We start from the raw sequence: 18,621 nt of genomic DNA on the forward strand, positions 1-18,621 counted from the left end.
ACACTTGGGAGAAACAGTGACAACACATTGGTAGCCTGCAACTACCTTTATTGGCTCCTTTTAGCACGAAAGTCCACAAGTTTTCCTCATGCTAATGACCCCAATTCTTGAGAGTTCTTTGGGACTGTTCTCCCTAGGAAACAACCTCTCTCTTTGTTGAGTTCATGGACCATTTTAGGCCCCACAGTGAAGAGCTTGTAGTAGGTTAGTGTGCTCTTCAGTTGTGGCTAGCCCTTAGTGGTCGTCTTTTCCTTTCTTTAGGATTTTCTTCTTAAGGAATCGTGCGTCCTTAGCAGATAGCTACTCGCTTCACCTTCTTTTCCACCATCTCTTCTCAGTTCAGGGCACAACATTTTTTGCTTGTTTTTGGAGGTAGAGACTTTAGGTGGCAACCCTTGGTTTGGTCAGAGGGGCTCCATGGCAGCACCCTCGAATCCCTAGCCACCATCAAAGCTCTCATTTTGCCAACTAACAAGCAATAGGTGAAGAAAACCATGGAATCACTTCAGGACATGGTAGTTGTGGGTGGAATAGTTGGCCTCACTCCCTTGAAGAGACATGTGAGAGATTGGTGGATCCGAGCCATCATGGCATTAGAAGGGGACCATATCCAGGAGCTCACCATCTATAAACGAGGTGTGTTCCTCCTCTAGTTGAGCTCCCCTCATACCACCCTAGCTCTTTTGGAGCAGAACCCAATTCGCATGGGCCCTCATTTGGTGTACCACTTTGGTACCATGGATTTATGGTGGTGGACTTGGATGCAACTCAACATGTTCCTCTCACTGCTCAATGACACTTCGCTTCCCAGGGCTCTCGAGGGAATATAGGGTCATTCTCCCTTCCATTGGTTGGGTGTTTGGTACATCACTGGAGTCTCCTATAGAGTTGATAGTGTATGTTGTATGAGATCCATGGTGATTGATGGAGTTTTAGCACACATCTTCTTAAGCCATATGGGCACATTGCCAACTCACAAATGGAGCCAAAATATATGCGTCTGACTCCCAACCCACCATGACGGCAAGCTCAAGGTTTAGGGCATCCTATTCAAGCATTGACTTTGTGTCCTATATAATATTTACCCCCTATCTGTGGTTTCTATTATTCTCTCCATCTCCTACTCCTACAAGCTATTTATCAGCTCTAACAATTATCTAGTTAACAAGCTTGTTTTGCTTCATTGTTAGCCCATGCTTATGTTTATTGCAAGCGAAACCTTCCATCTTGTTGCTTGCAAAAAAAACACTGTGGAAGTGAAAAAATTCTGTGAAAAAATATATCGGATACAATACCTACATATACAAAAATCCACGTGTTAGTGCAACATGTGGTGTACAAAATACAATGCACGAAACAAAGTGTGTGAGAAAAAAAATGACAAAAACTACCTCCCTCTTCGAGAGAATCTAGAATCTGACCCTTGGAGTGGTGCCATCTTGCTCCCATGCCTTTGAGCATAGGGGCCAAGAACTACCCCATGGGCCAAGCTCTGGCATGAGGCTAATGATAAGAGAGGAGAATTACCTCTCAAATTGGAAGCAATAAAAATTAAACTAGCAGGATGCTTATTTAGAAGTGGTAGTAATTATAGCGCTGGTATTTATCTAAATACTGACTGTAACAAGCACAAACACTGATGATTAATGCATAAGTGCTGATGATACATCCTTTAGTATCACTAGCTATTTGCATATTATCGGTTGGCGAATTCAGGCCAATTTTTTTTGCCGGTATTATTATTATTACCGCCAATAATATGAACTTTCTAGGTGGTTAGTTGCTTATTACCGACAGTATTATGGACATTTATCATCGATAGTTGTCATTGTATCAAAACAATATTTAGTCAGTTTTCCATATTTATTGATCGGTAAGGTTTTGTCGTCATTTTGGGCATGATTTAGTGAAAGTGTTATTCACAAATGCAAATCACACAAAAAGTTGCATGATTACGTAAATATGCAACGCGTGCTCTTGCAAAGCCATCAGAATTGTGCTTTGATCGATGCTCTCAACGAATTCATTTGTGAGAGGTAGAAATTGGGGATGAAGGGACTGAAACTTACAACATAGAAGTAAAATTTTAGCAAATGTAGGGCGCAACATGGGGGATTTCATCATGTCTAATGTGGATCTGATGAAGCAATGGAGAGAGAGGGAAGGTTCTCACTTGAGGCATCCTTAGGGCTGTCAACGTGAGGTATGTGAGTAGCAGCAAACCCAATCGTAGATGCTGCTACTATTACTCTAGTTCTGCCTCTTCGACTTGCTTTGTTGCATTCCATGGGAGCAGAGGCCCAATCCAAGCTTCAAGGAGGGGGAAGATGGAATCTCAAGGAGGGATTCAGGGGATGATGCAAGGTTGCGATGGGAGGGAAGCCATGGATGGAGGTATCGATGGAGCTCTCCCCAAAACCTTTGCTTCGATGGGGCGTTTTTTAAAACCTTCTTTTTGGGAGCTTTGTAAATGTGACCTGTGTAGAAAGAGAGCATTTAGTTTTAAAGAGAGAGAGAACAACTTCAATATACATATCCTAGTAGGGGACCTGCATGTTGCTGTGGCATAACATGATTGTACCCAATTCCTGAAAGAAGCAACAAACCCATGTGCCGTGCACTTTCTTGTGTCACCAACACACCTCCTGAATTTCTCACGAGCTTTTCCAAAATTAAAAAATGGGCGAGAGTGGTGCTGGGGGGGGAGTGTGTTAGGTAGGGGAGGATGGAGAGGGTGCCACGCGACAAGCCTTTCGTGCCACGTCTTATGTTATTTCTTCTTTTTTTTTGCGACCTAATCTGTGGGAGCTTTGTGAAGGTGACATTCAGAGAGAGAGAGAGAGAGAGAGAGAGAGAGAGAGAGAGAGAGAGAGAGAGAACGCCAATTATATACAATGATAGATGATAGATGATAGATAATAGATGAGCAAAACATAATAGATGAGCAATGAAAATCTTAGTGAGTTGAAGTAGCATCCTTAGTCTAGTGAAAGGTTCTCGCCATTTTGGGGACCCCTATGTGAGGGTCTAGAGCCCTTAGGGTTTATATGAACGACACGTTAAAACCCCCCAAAAATTTGGGGAAGCGTAGGACTCAGGAGTCTTCAACCCTGCTTTCTTTCCTTTTGTGTTTTGCCTCAGCTCCCCTCCTCACAGTTCTGCACCATGATGGATAAGGGCAAGAAGGCCAAAGTCGACGACGATGACGGCTCGGAGCATGTCGACAAGGAACTCGTCCTCGCTATTGAGAAGCTTCAGGAGGTCCAGGACGAGCTCGAGAAGGTATTGATTCTGGCTTTTTAACGCTTTCCGTCTCTTTTTCTGATTGCCTGCTGGGAATACGTTTTCCATGACAGTCTCCAAGCTTCCCCCTTTTGCGTGTCGTTAATCTCCCTCGGAACGAAAAAAAGAAAACAGAAAACTTCGGTTGCGGAATACATTACAGGAGAAAGTCTGTTGCTTGGTCGCGTTTGGAAACGTTGCCGGTTGTCTCTACGGGAAGCTGGTTGCATGTATAGTTTCTTATCTAGTTTTGCAGGGAAGAGTCTTCGATAAAAATTTAGGCTCGAGAAAGGCGTCTTTATTGTTGTTAATAGGTGCCCGAATTTGCTATTGTAAGCTTATTCATTCAGCTCTTCTATACCTAAACGGGTTCTTTAAGATTCGTGCATGCTCTCTTGTCTCAGTTTAGAGATGATTACTGTTTGCAAATTGCCTCTGTGTAGCTGTTTGAAGGAACTTGACATGCTGGTCTCTTTTTTCCATTCCTTATAAGTGATTAAGTGGACATAGAGCAACGATTCTTTCGCTGGATCTTTTCTAATAAAAGGTATTTTCAAACGAAGAGTTGGAGGCTTTAATTTTAGCATGTTGGTTTGCTCCTTTGCGTGGCTTTGTGGTGAGTTTAGTTTGCAATTATATACGTTTCTGCAAGGATGTGTATATGTATCAAGTTTCCACACGTTTGAAAAGACGTTTGAAACACGTTTCGAATCGTTTGGATTGCATGTCTTTTTTTATCGTGCAGCTAGACGCCCACACATACATAAATATGATATTGACAAACGATGAATGAAATGATCTAATGACAAACGATGAATGAAATGCTCTAAAACTAAGTCATGAAGACATTAAGACCTTCAAAATTTATGCTTTGAAATCTACAATTACTCCATGCCTTGTTCATAGTTAACACTTTAGGCTTCTTAGTTCGCCCAATCTAACTCCCTTGCATCCTCAAATTAGGAGGTCCAGGCAATGGGTTACACAAGATGGGGAACTTTCCATTGCCTTGCAATTTGAGGCATTGTTTGTGACTACTTGCACCGCATTCATCACACTAACATTCAAAATAGCTTGCTTCATGCGACCTTAAATAAGCTCCCCACATTTATTGTACTCTTACTGAAGCATCTATAGCAATGAACTTTGAAGGAAAGCAGTGCCCTAAGAATATTGACGACATGTCTCCTCTCAATATCATCCCAACCGTCATATAGAATCCTACAACCATACCACATATACCTCCTCATGCAAGTATAGAGGCACAAGGCCTTCAAGGCCAATGTTTGTGACACGCTAATTATACCTCGCCATTGAGGAGTTTTAGCAAGGTGAAAATGTAAATTGCATCTAATAAATGTATAATTTAATATTCGTTATTAGTTGAATATTGTGACTACTAATTGATTCCATGTATAATCATGTATACGGGATCTAAAAGGGACAATACATGGGTGAAAACTTAGACAAAACCCCAACAAGCTTGAAAAGGCTTGAACCCTTGAAAGCTTAGAAGAGGCAAATATGTGTGTTGCTTTAATTCTTTCTATCTTAAGTGGTGCGTTGCCCTATCAGCTAGATTTAGATGCTCGTCTGCGAGAGACTAAAATGAAATCGTTTAGTCTTCACAAGCAGTTGCAGGTTGAATGAAGAGATTTTGGACTACCTTTTGATTAGATTTCTCCTTTAGTGCTAGCCTTCGTCATGGCTGAGTCTGCCCTTCTCCTTTGGAGTGCTGACAGAAACTCAGTACGAAGACTATAAATGGATTGTGTGGCTTTGTATGTGTGAGTGTTAGAAATCGCCCAACAGAGGGTACGCACAGCGGAAGACTGATAGAATAGCTCAGGAGCTCACATAGTGTGTGTGGGGAGTGGAATTACAAATTTTTTAAACTTATGTGCATCAAATAGATGTGCAGACTCATCAAGAGGCAATGAACTAGCCAGATATAGAAGCTACAAAAAGAATATATATTTCCGTTTAAAGCTATGGACACAATACAAAGAGAGAGAGAGACCCAAAGTCCCACCAGAGCGTGGTCCTTTGATCTTACCATGTACTTCTACTATCTGCCGGGAGACTTGAGCCTGCGTGCTCCACTGAGCGTATGTAGACTCTCTGTCCAGATCTCAGCTTCTTACTGCCCTTGTAGACAGCCTAGGGTTCAGCCCTGTGTGGAGCTAAGTTTGCAGCACCTTTGCTCTTCCTTTGCCTGCTGGATGTAGGCCCAAGGAAGGGGCTCTGGCTGCTCCTTCTGCTCCCCTGTGCACCAACCTTCTGGATACAAAACGAGGCCCAGGGCCTCTCCTTTTATAGGGCCCAAGGCCCCTCAAAAATAACCGACTGGTCAGCCCCTTGCTGACCGACTCAGTCTGCCAAAGATCTGCCCCCCACATGCCCTTTATCTTGGTCTGTGGGCAGTTTCTGTGGGGCTGTGCATTTATGTGGGGGCCCAGCCCCTTTATATAGGGCAAGGCTGCCCACAACACCACCAACCCAATAGGGGAAATAGCCGACCCCTACTTGCCGACTTTCTCCCTCTTCTGGCCGACCTGTGTGCAGGCCCCCCTGCCTCTAAACCGACCCTCCTGGGTGCTTTAAAACCAGGGCACATGCTCTTCTTTCTTTGCAGGGATCAGCGCTCCCGGTCAGCCCATCTTCAGGTCTGGTTGGCTGGTTCCAACCAGCCCTACCAGCCTCTACAATGGTTGACCCAGGTGCTGCTACACTTCTGCCTCCTGTTGAGCCTTCTTGCAGGCCGTGCTGCAGGTCACGCTCCTGCCTGCAAACAATGCCAAGCAGCTCGCCTTCTCTCTTGGGATACCCTGCCAATATTGTGTCATCGTCTCGCCCTGTTCCAGGCCTGATGCAGGCCATGTGCCTGCCCTCATACCTGTCCATTGCAAGGCACCTTTGATCTATCTTACTCTTGCCCCCATGGCAGCCATCTTGCTGCCCATGTGGCCATCCATCAGACCCCAGGTCCATCCCCCATGCACTCCTCACACAGATGGGGAGGTGACTGCTTCAATAGAGAGCATATGTTTATCCTATGCATAGTCTACACCCTCTCCTATGCATAGTCTACATCGATTATTGGGTGCTGATGATGTCAGTGGGGATGTCATAGTAGCTATGTGTGATGGAGTTTATGGTTTTCAACCTTATGATTGAAATGGCACTATGTTGTGTTTTTAGAGGATGAGTTTGGGCATGTTCTTGGAATCATCTAGATATATATAAATATGTGTGTGGAGCCTTTCATATTTGAAATTGATGTAAGTGGTGGAGCTGTGGGTGCTTTGTTGATTTAGAATGGGTGACATATTGCTTTTGAGAGCAGAAAACTTGATCCAGCTAATGTACGCTATTGTCAAAACATGGAGATGCTATTTGTTTGATGCTAAGTTTGAGATTCTCGAGTATGAAGTGGTTTGCAATCAGCTTGAGTAAAATGGTAGAAACTAGTTGAGATATAGCAAGAGAGGTAGAATGTGGTAGTTGGCACATTGAGTCAGATGCGAGTTTCATTCATTTTCATAATGAATTACTTGAGTACTTAAAAGTTGAAGGGTAAATCTGAACATGGCCACCTTTATTGGCAAATTTAAAAAGTGGTTAGTCTAATAGCGGATTCATTTGCTGATGATGAGACCATACTATAAGTTTAGCACTGATAGTTGGTATTGATGTATAAGCACCAGATGTTGGTGAAAATAGTAATACTTTCCAAGAGGAACTAATTGTGGTGGATTGGTGTAGAGCAAGGACATCACTTGAGAAAGTATACCATAGTAGACTCTATATACCATTTACAACCACATTGCATCATTTCTAGTCACTTCCATTAGTTAAAATGCCACTGAAAAACAATCTTGAAAATAGTTCAAGGGAGGCTAGAGTGCCCCTGCTCAATGGAACGAAACACGAGACACCACAATTTAGTTCTTCAAAAATGGAAAATTTCTTTGTTCTTGCATTTTCCACTGCCAAAGCGAGCACTTGGCCTTTGCCTACATCCAAATCTAGTGCACCATTAGTACCCAAGTGCCAGGGTCAAAACTAAGGCATTTTCACAACAATGCCCAACTGAGAATGACAAGGCATCACAATCAATTTCCGAAAGTGCTCAAACAGCCTCAAGGCTTCACCCTCTGTGGCTGGGTGTTTGTCACAGCTTGTTGGGTCCAGGGAGAACTTCAAACAACAAACTGTAACAACAAGCTTCTAGAATAGCAAAATGGAAATCAATTGAGGGCCAGAACAACCATACCCGCTTTCCTTGGAAGAGGGGCGAGCTCAATCCTCACACCTATCCCCTGTCCAGGCTCCCAACAGCGCACAGTGTCCGTCAGCCACCACGAGCCAATGAAGCAAATGAGGAAGAGTCCACCTCCAAAGAGTAGCAGATCCACCAAGCAAGGGTATGCAGGAGAAATGAGCAGCTAGGAGGGAGAGAGAGAGAGAGCAGGTTGGAGTGAGAGAAAGATAGAGAATGCAGGAGGATCATGGGTAGGAGTGAAGGAAGAGAGAGGAAGTTGATCACGTGCAGGGGAACGTGACCCACCAGCGAGCAATGGGTGTAAGGTAGGGTGCAAGCAATTTGTATGACTATCCAAGGCCAATCGTTTGTACAGTAGGGAGAATGCCTTGAGGAACCTGTTGACAGTCCGTACAATCAGCAGCCAGCCTTGAAAACTGTGCAGCAGAACCCGTACCATGTGTACTACTATGAATGCTCTTCGAATTGCGTGTAAATAGTCGTATAGACTGACCGACTCTGAACCATACTTTGAGCATGAGGGCTTTTCAATAAATAGGTTGTGGCGGGCTTTTGATTTCAACAAAAATCAAGCTTTTCGTGCAAAGCCTGACTAAAATAAAAATAGTGCTAAAATTGGAGGTCTTAACAAGTTGGGCGCTCTACTTTCAAAAAGTTGCTTATTTCACTTTTAGTAACTTTTTTTCTTAAAACGTGGGAAATTTACCACTCCTGAAAGCCTTTTTTAATAGATCTTTTACTCTTGGGGCCTTTGGAGTTCTCTCTTATTTCTCGAGACATCAGAAATACATCTCGTCAGATATCCTTGGCTTCTTATCATTTGTTCTCAATTGAAAAGCCTTGATTGAAGTTCTTAGTGTTGTCTTTTGCTTGTCCATATGAGAGACTGTAAGAGTTTCCTAGGAAAGCATAAAAGCTCCAAATCCATCTTTAGTTAACAAGTCCTAAATAAAAGGGACCATATAATCGCAGAACCAATACTTAAGCACACATTCATGAGGAGTGTTCTCAAGAAACAAACTCAAATAAACAATCCACTCTTTTTTGTATTGCTATACAAGGATTAGGTCTTCAAAATAAACACAAGGCAAACTTCATAAACACAAAAGAGATACTTAGCCTTAGTTGAAAATCTTTTTTGTCAAGGATTACTACCTAGATATGATTAACGTGATCCGTATGCCAGTCAATCTTATATCAAAATCCCCTTAACGCACAAGAAAGAATTCTTATTCTCAATCTTATTCATGTGTCATACATAGAACTTGGATTTTATTTTTTTGTCCAACGCTTGGGCCTTGGCCCTTGTTCCATGAAAAAAAACTTCAAAACCTATGGTGGCATAACTTGGACATGATCAAACTATGTGTGTATGCTCTTACTTTTTCGACATAAGCAAGGAAAACAAAACGTTGATATTTACAGTTTGGAGACAAGATACGGAAAGAGCTTTCAAAATTAAATCAATAATACTCAAAACCTTATGAGTGACTATCATGAGATTGAAACTACACTATGTTGTGTTTTTAGAGGATGAGTTTGGGCATGTTCTTGAACTCATCTAGGTATATATTTACTGGGAATCTCTTTTGACAAGGAATTTTCACATGTGTGGGTGTGTGGATTTGTATGTGTGAGAGCATATTTTTATACTATGGTCTACACCCACTGTTGGGCGCTGATGATGTCAGTGGGGATGTCATAGTAGCTAGTCCTTGCTATGCATGATGGAGTATATGGTTTTCAACCTTGTGAGTGACTATCATGAGATTGAAACTGCACTATGTTGTGTTTTTAGAGGATGAGTTTGGGAATGTTCTTGGATTCATCTAGGTATATGTATATGATACTTAGCGACTTAATTGCCCAAAATTGAATTCTTTCATGCCCCCACTAGGCATTTTCTTGATCTTTTGATTGATCCTTTGCTTAGTCCTTGGAGACTGGTCTTTGGAATCCTTGGGTTTCTTGTTCCTCAAAATCAGCATAAATAATACTGTCCAGCGAAGATTGGACCTTGCAATCTCTTTCTAGAATATATACTAAATCTTGATTCTATTTTTGACTATGATAATCTTCATACAAGAGCTCAAATAGACATGAAGCCAACTGGGAGGTTAGGAAAACCATTAGTACTTTCCATTGACTCTCTCTCCATAGTCTTTAGAATAGTCTCTCTTTGGAGCCAACTACATTTGATTGTGAAGCTCCATATATTTAAGGCTTTCAACATGGTAAGTTGGTAATGAGGAGTTATTGTTTTAAGATGTGTGCCTATCGGTTCATACAAATTATAGTTATATGCCATATGATAGCGCAAGACTAGCCTCGTGTCTTGTATTGTATTTGTCACATGGTTTTTAGGATATGTGCCTATTGTCTCATTGAAATTACCTTTCAACTCATTGTATCTCGTGCATAATAATACGGGCAACGACATGACGTGTCCTTAGTCCTGGTGCAGAAGTGTCCTCTCTCTCTCTCTCTCTCTCTCTCTCTCTCTCTTCCTTTAATTCAGATCCATACCTCACATGCACTAAAGATATCGATTTGACAATTTTGGGTATCTTCTCACAGGCTATGAATTGAGACAGAACAGGCATGTATGAGAGACGGATCTGCACCTTATGTGATATGTAGGAGACCGGGCACCTTGCATTCAGATGCTCTGTGTAACATGAGATCTGTGGATGGCACCGCTATCTATTCAGAGTGGTTTTGGCCGACTTAGAGAGTTCCTGACACATCCTGATTAGCAACGTGTGGCCAAACCCGCTCCTGAATAGATAGTGGTGCGGTCCATGGATCTCATAGTACACATGGCATCTGAATGCAAAGTGTTCCTTCGTCTTATCTCCTGCATATCAATAAAGTGCAAATCTGTCTCTCAGGGATGCCCTCTACCCGTTTGGTCTCAATCTGTATCCTGTGAAAAGACACCCTGGACTGCCCAATCGAGATGGATCTGAGTTTAGTCTGGTGGCCATTTTCCTCCTCGAGACATAGACACATAGAGATCCACTCATGCGAGCGCAGAGGAGAGCATAGGAGGGATCGCCAAAGCCCAGCTAAAGGATGAACACGGACTTTTTCTCTAGTGGGCCGAGTGAGGGGCAGCAGGGGATTGGACGTAGTCAATGCATGACTCGATCTCTCTGTCCTTTGCATTTGGTTCTCTCTCTTAATGTGATATATTTTTCGTCTCGTCTCAGACACCAGCGCTGCGTCTTTAGTGGCCCCACCCCTTACTTTCATTCTATCTGTTTTTTTCAGTCTCACAGACCCTTTGGTCTTTAACAAACTTTCTTTCTCTCTACCCCCTCCCCACTCCCCCAAAAAAAAGACACTGCATGCATGTCTCTCTCTTGTTGTGTTACACTCATCATGCGTTACACTCAGCATGTGTTGACAACTTATGTATCTCTCTTGTCAATATATACTTTACAAGAATATCTTATGTATTTGTTTTGCAATTGTTTGCAGGTGAATGAAGAAGCTAGTGATAAAGTTCTTGAGGTAGAGCAAATATATAACGAAAGGAGGCGGCCTGTGTACCATAAACGGGATAAAATCATCCAGGGGATCCCTGATTTTTGGTTGACTGCAGTATGCTCTGATTTGCTCATCTCTCATTTCTTAAATTTTTATGAGTTGAGATGTGCTTGCAGTGGTATTACCTGTGCTTTTGAATCTCTGTTGAGTCCTTGGGAATTTCTGAAGCAGATCAGTATGAAGTTTCAATTGCAATTTTAAACCTTAACTCCTAATCAGACACTAGGTTTAGGGTTATTGCCTAAGTCTCTGGTGGCAAATCAGCCCGTGTATGTTGTTTGAGGTTTTAAAAGCGTGTCATAATGGGTTCTTTTTAATCTGGATGGTGCTTTCTTGTTGGAATTTCTAAAATTTCCAGGATCTATGTAGAGCCTGTGTGCATATGAGTTGTGGCAGTAATGATAAGGCAACTCCCTATGTTTGTTTTTTCTGCACCTGGTGAAATATCACATGGCAATAAGCTCTTTTTGTTACGAATAGGTTGTCTTCTTAGACACAATTTACAGTCAAAATTTTCAGAGGTTTGCTAGCTGTTGCCAGATTAAATGTTCAGTTGTGGTTTGTGGGATAGTTTGATTTTCCATACTTCTCATTGTGCAAGGATAATACTGGATTTTTTTCCCAATCACCTTTTCTGTTGAGTAACTGAAGTGCTTTGTCTTAATGGCAGTTTCTCAGTCATCCAGCTCTTTCTGATCTTTTAACTGATGAGGATCAAAAGGTAAGGTGATTTGCTTGCTAGATGGGGTGCTACATTATCTTGGCAGAATAGGAGTTTCTGAGCTAGTCTCTGAGTCCCTGGATTTGTCAACTACTACCCTAAATTTTTGGACAGGTTTTCAAGTTCTTGCAATCCTTGGATGTTGAGGATTTCAAAGATGTGAAGTCCGGTTACCGAATCTCTTTTGTAAGGAGATTTTTGCTGGCAGTTTGTTTTTCATATCCAAGTGTTTTGAGCTCTTGCAATCTTCAGGAAAAAATTCTATGTGCTTTTGGCAAGATTTTGTGAGTTCAAGTGCTAAGTCTGAGTGCTCTCCTTGCAGACATTTCGTCCGAACCCTTACTTTGAGGACAGTATTCTAGTGAAGACCTTCCAGTTTTCTGATGAAGGCACTACTTCAATATCAGGAACTGAGCCTCGTTGGAAAGATGGCATGGTATAAATTTCAATGTCCGACTGTTTCCATCTTCATGTTTGTGGGTGTGTGGTCCTGCCTGCTCCAGTTATTTTTCCCACATTGTCATGGCGAGCAATCTTTTCTGTGCCTTTCTTTGATAGACTTGTCCATGTGTCTAAGATATTTGTTGTGAATGTCATGGGGCTCCTGTTGCAGGATTATACAAATGGAGTCATATCAGAAAAAGATGGCAACAAGCGATCTTTTGCAGATCTCAGGTTTGTCGCCAAATGTTTGAGGCATAGCATGGTATAGATAAATGGAGAGTGCATGGAGAATATAGTAGTCATTACGGCAGAATCCATACAATTATGTGCTGTAGAGTTTCTCAGGTTTGTCGACAAATGTTTGAGGCATAGCATGGTATAGATAAATGGAGAGTGCATGGAGAATATAGTAGTCATTACGTCAGAATCCATACAATTATGTGCTGTAGAGTTATCTTCTGTTACACTGCATGCAATCTAAAGCTAGGTAAGTAAGTGTTTAGGGATTGTATAAATGGATGCTCAAGTATGTGTGGGAGCATATGTTTATACTATGGTCTACACCCACTGTTGGGCGCTGATGGTGTCAGTGGGGATGTCATAGTGGCTAGTCCTTGCTATGCGTGATGGAGTTTATGGTTTTCAACCTTATGAGTGACTATCATGAGATTGAAACTGCACTATGTTGTGTTTTTAGAGGATGAGTTTGGGCATGTTCCTGGATTCATCTAGATATAAGCTGTTTAGGGATTGACGTTGATGAAGTTGTGTATCTTATATGCATTTTCTGTGTAGTTTTTTGGACTTTAGAACGACAAAAGTTGTAAGTTTGTATGATTGGATATATTCTAGTCTTACAAAGATATATTGTTGTTCTGGTATGAAAATCTTTCTGAAATTAGCGCATTTAATATATTATTGTTGCTTCTTTCTCCTCCTCCACTTACAAGTCTGACCTCATAGTTCAGTTGCATGTTCTTTGAAGTAAGGTCTTTCACATTTAAAATTAATAAGACTCTCTCTCTCTCTCTCTCTCTCTCTCTCTCTCTCTCTCTCTCTCTTTGTTTAGTAGTGTTCAATGGTCCCTCTATTAGTTTAATAGTATGGAGTTTCTGCAAATCTTCACTTTCTTCTCCCACGTTTAATATATGGAGTTCGAAGTGCGTCTCTCTCTCTCTCTCTCTCTCTCTCTCTCGTATTTGTGAATTGGTGCAAGGTGCAGCTCTTGGTCTAGTTTATACCTTTATATGTGCTCTCTTGATACATTACTGTATTGAAAATGTTTTTGTTAACCATTCTACTGTCCTCCTCATGAGTTTCAATTCCATAGTTTACATTCTTGAATGATTGTTGCATTGTTGATGTGTTCCACATTTGCAGCTGCTTGCTGTTTTCATTATATCTTTTCACTGATGTAAAGGTGCCAATTCATTAGGTTGCTCCCAGGCCTGTGGATTCTCTGGAATCAGATACATGTGAGTGCTTTTTTCGTGAGTGTTTGTCTGTCAATGATTGAAGAACTTGTTTTAGCCTTCCCATGGGCTTCTGCTTAAGTGAGTTGTTGAAAGAAGCTTGATTTTTTAAAATCTCTACCAGCTCACTTCTCATTTCTCATGATGGATTTTTAAGTCTGATTTATTGGCTGGTTAGCAATAAGTGTAAAAATCCAAATCATGAAAGCTTCTATTTGTACAAGACTTGGCATAATCTTGCTTACAAGTCCTGATATCCTAGGGAGTCCACACTGTGTGGCATCCCCACAAAATGTGGCATCCTGAGAGAGAGAGAGAGAGAGAGAGAGAGAGAGAGAGAGATTAATGTCTGCGGAAGGCCTCCCGGGCATATGGGACAAAGTGCAAAACACACCAAAAGGGAAAAGAACTTGTACAAGCCACAAAGGGCTAGAGCAAAGGGCGTGCTAAGGCCCCGAGCACTATGCTGAAATAAAAAGCTCAATAGCTCAAGCAAAATCAAGTATCATGTGCTATTTGAAGTAGGCTGAGATTGGAGCTGGAACTCAGAATCCGAAATCTGGCATTGTGGTGTCTTGTCTATGAGCGGGGAAAATGTCTCGGATATGTGTTTGTCGGGCTGTCTCATGCTATGGTGGCGGAGGGGGACGTGGTCTCCTCGATCTTTGAACCTGTTGAGCTATGTTCAGAGTGACCGGTCATCTTGGGTGGTCTCCTCTGAGGAAAGCTGTAATAGGTGGTCGCTCTCCGTGTCGTGGGTGGACTCTGCACCCCTCTCTTAGAAATCAAGACTGCTCGCATATCAGCTAGCTCCTCCTCCTACTTCCCTCTGTGTCTTGGAACTGACTCTAAAACATAGAAATTTGTGACCCCCGCTCTGTTTGGTCAGCCTTTGTATCCTGAGGCCTGATTGCCTCCTGCTGCTCTCTGATCTGTTGTATTAGGGTATTCTTGTGTCGGCGCATCTCAATCGTGATAGTGGGCCGAACCCACTCCCATCCTGGTAGAGATAGTGGTATAGCCGTCGGATCTCAATCCTCAGTTAATGGGATGAAACTGCACGTATACCCAGCTGATGCTATGAAATTGCACGTATAGCCATCTGATTTATAGAGATAGTGGTATCGCCTTGATGGGATGAAACTGCACGTATACCTAGTTGATGCGGGATGAAACCCGTATCAGCTGATGGGATGAAACTGCACGTATCCCTGTCTCAATCCTCAGTTGATGAGACGGAACTCATACATACATACATACATACATACATACATACATATGTATATGCAGACACACACATACTCGCACGCACGCATAGTTTTCAAGGCGAGATCTAGACACCAGAAAGTCTACACATGCTTTGTAGACTTTCGGAAGGCTTTTGACATTGCCCCACTATTGTGCATGATCAAGAGAGTGCAAGAGATGCAAATCCCAGAGACACTGAAATGGGGAGTGATGAGCCTATATGAGTCCACTCAGAGGCAGAGTTCGTGTCCCAGGTGGTTTATCAGATTGGGTTGAAAGTACGATCGGAGTGAAGCAGGGCTGCCTCCTCTCATCGACTCTTTTTGGGCTTTACATTGAAGAGATCACTTCCTTCATAGACCGCCCAGGAGGCGAAGGATCATCACTGGATACAGATATTGCTATACGCTGATGACATAGTCCTTATCTCATCCTCAGCAGAGGGGTTGCAAAGATACCTAGAGGCCCTAGAGGTGTTTTGCAAAGAGAGAGACCTGCTGATAGCCAACCTTGGGAAGACCAAGGTTATGGTCTTCAACACCTCACACGCAGTGCTTCGTTGCACGTAGAGTTAGTGGTGTCGCCCTGATGGGATGAAACTGCACGTATACCCAGTTGATGCGGGATGAAACCCACATCAGTTGATGGGATGAAATTACACGCATCCCTGTCCAATCCTTAGCTGATGGGATGAAGTTAGGTCAATGCCCCACCCCCTCAAATGAGAGCTTAGGGGCTTGATACCTCAGGATTTATGTGAAATCTCTCAGTGCTCTCTTGAAGGGGAAGGGGAAAGATTGCTTTATATAAGATTGCTGAATATTGCTTTTAGCCGGGGCTACGTACAAGACATGAAAATGAAGCTCAAGGCTGAGCAGTAAGTCTATATACATAAATAGTGTCTCAAAAGATAGCCTAGCTAGGGTGCTCAAGGCTCCAAGGACTCTCCAATTTTGAGGGAAGATGGCTGCACATTTAGTTGAGCATAACTGTGTACTTCTAGTTCTGTGATGCAACTTCTAAAAGCTATGCAGAATACAATGTAAATCTGAAATGTTTGTGTGGGAGAAAGTAGCATTTCGTAAGGGAGAGTACAAGATTTCATTGGGAGATGTGCTGTTGTCAGACTGAGTGGAGAACAAGCTTGTAGGAGAGTTGCTGCAGAAGTTGCTTGCTGCCGAAGGAGCAGAAAAGGGGCTGTTGCAGAGGCTACTGTAGGAGGAGCAGAAGGTACTCTTGCAGAGACTGCTGCAGGAGCAGCAGAAGGGGCTGCTGGGGCTCCTGCAGAGGCTGCTGTAGGAGGAGCTGAAGGGGTTGCTGCAGGAGCAGCAAGGGCTGCGGGCGGAGAGTTTACATGCTCCAAGGGGCTGAGAAATTGTGTCCAAATGAAGGGGTGTGAGGATTTTTCAAACACGGGAGTTTCTGCCCATTTTGGCATTGGGGGACTGGCTCCCTTGGATTTTGGTGGGCTGATGGGGGCTGGAGTTCCTGCAGTGACACGTGGTGCCATGGTTCATGCATGGCCCTCCGCTTATCCCCATCGGCTACCATGTGTCTAGTGCCTCATGCCACCTCATGGAATTCTTAAGTGTCCAATTCCACACATCATGGCTGCCACATCAGCATGCCACGCCAATGTGCCATGTCAGCATGTCACATCAGCGGCCACACCGGCCTGCCATGTCAGCCAACCATATCAACATGCACATCATCATGTGACACCATCTTGCCATGTTTGCTTGCCACTCCAATATAGCTCTGTCCTATTGCTAGATCATGCTACGATTTGGGGTCATAATGTGTATTTTAAGAGGAGGGAAAGAATTGGTAGTACGAGTGCCATTCAGTAGACAATCGTTTCAATAGTTTACTTGTATCCTGTATGAGTTACAAAAAGTTTCCTCTAGTTTTTGTGCCATTGATTCTATTGGATGATATCTTGGAGGCCATATTCTCATGTCCCTCTCCCGTCCACCCCCTTAATCCCCCCCTCCCCCCCCTTCCCCAAGCAAATCTTTGTTGAAGCATCTTTAACTGCTTGTAGTTTCTTATTCTTTGATCCCTTGGTGCTCAAATGGTTGGCTATTTTCTAATCTTGATTAATTTTCAATGACTTCGTAATTTGTTGAGAAACTAATCTAGCGATCGTTTATTTTTTAGCTTCTTCAAATGGTTTAGTGACATAGAGCAGCCAGAGTCTTCGGATGGTGTCCATGATGAGGTACTTTGGTTGTATTTGTTCTCGTCTTAATGAAACCCCCCCTCTCCCCAAAAAAAGAAAGTAGATAAATAAATAAATAAACAAACACGAGTTTACAAGTCCTCCTAGTTTAGTGGTAAAGCAAGTGCTTTTGGATGCAAAAGAGAAAGTGCACGATTTAAAGGGCATGGAGCTATTAAAAGGAAATTTTTGTAGGATGATCTCCATAAACGGCAATTTGAAACACAACCAACTTAATTAAATTATAGGTGGAAATTCACACGACTTTCAATCCTCCATTTTAGCACTCTCTCTAAGGAGGCGGTGCTAGTAAATTAAGAAAAGAAGATAACACAGGCAAAGCAAAGGAGGAGGTAACAAAGGTACTCTAGGCATTTAATCTTGAATAATGTGTTAGTAGTTTAATGAATGCACGGAAGTTTACGGGCCTTCCTCTCCGGTAATTTGCATCTTGAGTCGAAGTTCCTATTGGACAAACAAAATGGGTGTTGGGTTGAGGCAAAAGGATTCTAGTGTGGTGTATTGTGTGTTGGCAAACGTATTCTAGTGTGATGTATTGTGTATTGGTAGCATGGGCTGCCTTATGAATAATGTTTCTGGAGGAGAAGATCCAAATTAGATATTATGGTTTGGGCTTAATTGTACAAGCTATTTATAAACTTAATTTTTGCATTGCTTAGGTAGCAGAAATCATTAAGGAGGACCTATGGCCGAATCCATTGAAGTACTTTAACAATGTGAGCTAATTTTTTGAATTTCTTCATGACAAGTTGTACTTAATCTTTCTTTGGCTATTAATTTAGCTTCCAAATGGAGAGTTTTCATCTTTATTAAAGCATACTTTGTTGAAGTAGCAGGATACGGATGATGAGGAATTTGAGGATGAGGACGGAGAAGATGAAGATGATGACGATGAAAATGATGACGACGACGATGAAGATGACGATGAGGATGAGGTAAGGGTTTCAAATATGTTGTAATGAAAATAAGTGGAGTCAAAACACATATATTTATGATAAAGATTAATTAGGAAAGGTTACACTTTTTGACATTGCACAAGTCCTTCCTTTATTCATTTATAGTCTCTCATTTTTCATGGATTTGGAGGTATTATGAGTAATAATGACAAGAATGCAAAATCTGTTCCAAGTTTGTGAAAGGAAGGTCAAGAAGTCCTTAGTTTAATTAGTTTATTGTCGAGGCATATCCCTCTCAACATCATGCAAGTGGATCTCCGTGGAAAGTCCTTTAGATCAGCTACCTATGTCAGCAGCACCATCTCCTCAGAGTGACACCCATGTCTACAGTCAACATGTAGAATGCTCTGAATGCCTCTGCAATGAAAATAGCCCGTTTGTCTGTCTAAAACGTCTTCACACTCCACTTGAGCAAAAGA

The 18,621-nt window shown here is 42.3% G+C and overlaps 1 protein-coding gene across 1 annotated transcript in view; it reads left to right on the plus strand.

Annotated features, from left to right (window-relative positions):
• The first annotated feature begins 2,948 nt into the window (after nt 1-2,948).
• Nucleotides 2,949-18,621, plus strand: part of LOC147882845 (NAP1-related protein 2-like) — a 37,774-nt gene continuing 22,101 nt past the window's right edge. Inside the window, exons 1-9 of the mRNA XM_087400716.1 lie at nt 2,949-3,282; nt 11,051-11,173; nt 11,790-11,840; nt 11,955-12,026; nt 12,163-12,276; nt 12,454-12,515; nt 17,165-17,225; nt 17,906-17,962; nt 18,083-18,181. Coding sequence (XP_087256842.1) covers nt 3,166-3,282; nt 11,051-11,173; nt 11,790-11,840; nt 11,955-12,026; nt 12,163-12,276; nt 12,454-12,515; nt 17,165-17,225; nt 17,906-17,962; nt 18,083-18,181 — 756 coding nt within the window. The 5' untranslated portion in view covers nt 2,949-3,165. The remainder of the gene's footprint in view (nt 3,283-11,050; nt 11,174-11,789; nt 11,841-11,954; nt 12,027-12,162; nt 12,277-12,453; nt 12,516-17,164; nt 17,226-17,905; nt 17,963-18,082; nt 18,182-18,621) is intronic.

The sequence above is a fragment of the Dipteris shenzhenensis genome, chromosome 29, assembly GCF_047967505.1.
Source record: "Dipteris shenzhenensis isolate YYH24624 ecotype China chromosome 29, Dip_SZ_1.0, whole genome shotgun sequence".
NCBI lineage: Eukaryota > Viridiplantae > Streptophyta > Polypodiopsida > Gleicheniales > Dipteridaceae > Dipteris > Dipteris shenzhenensis.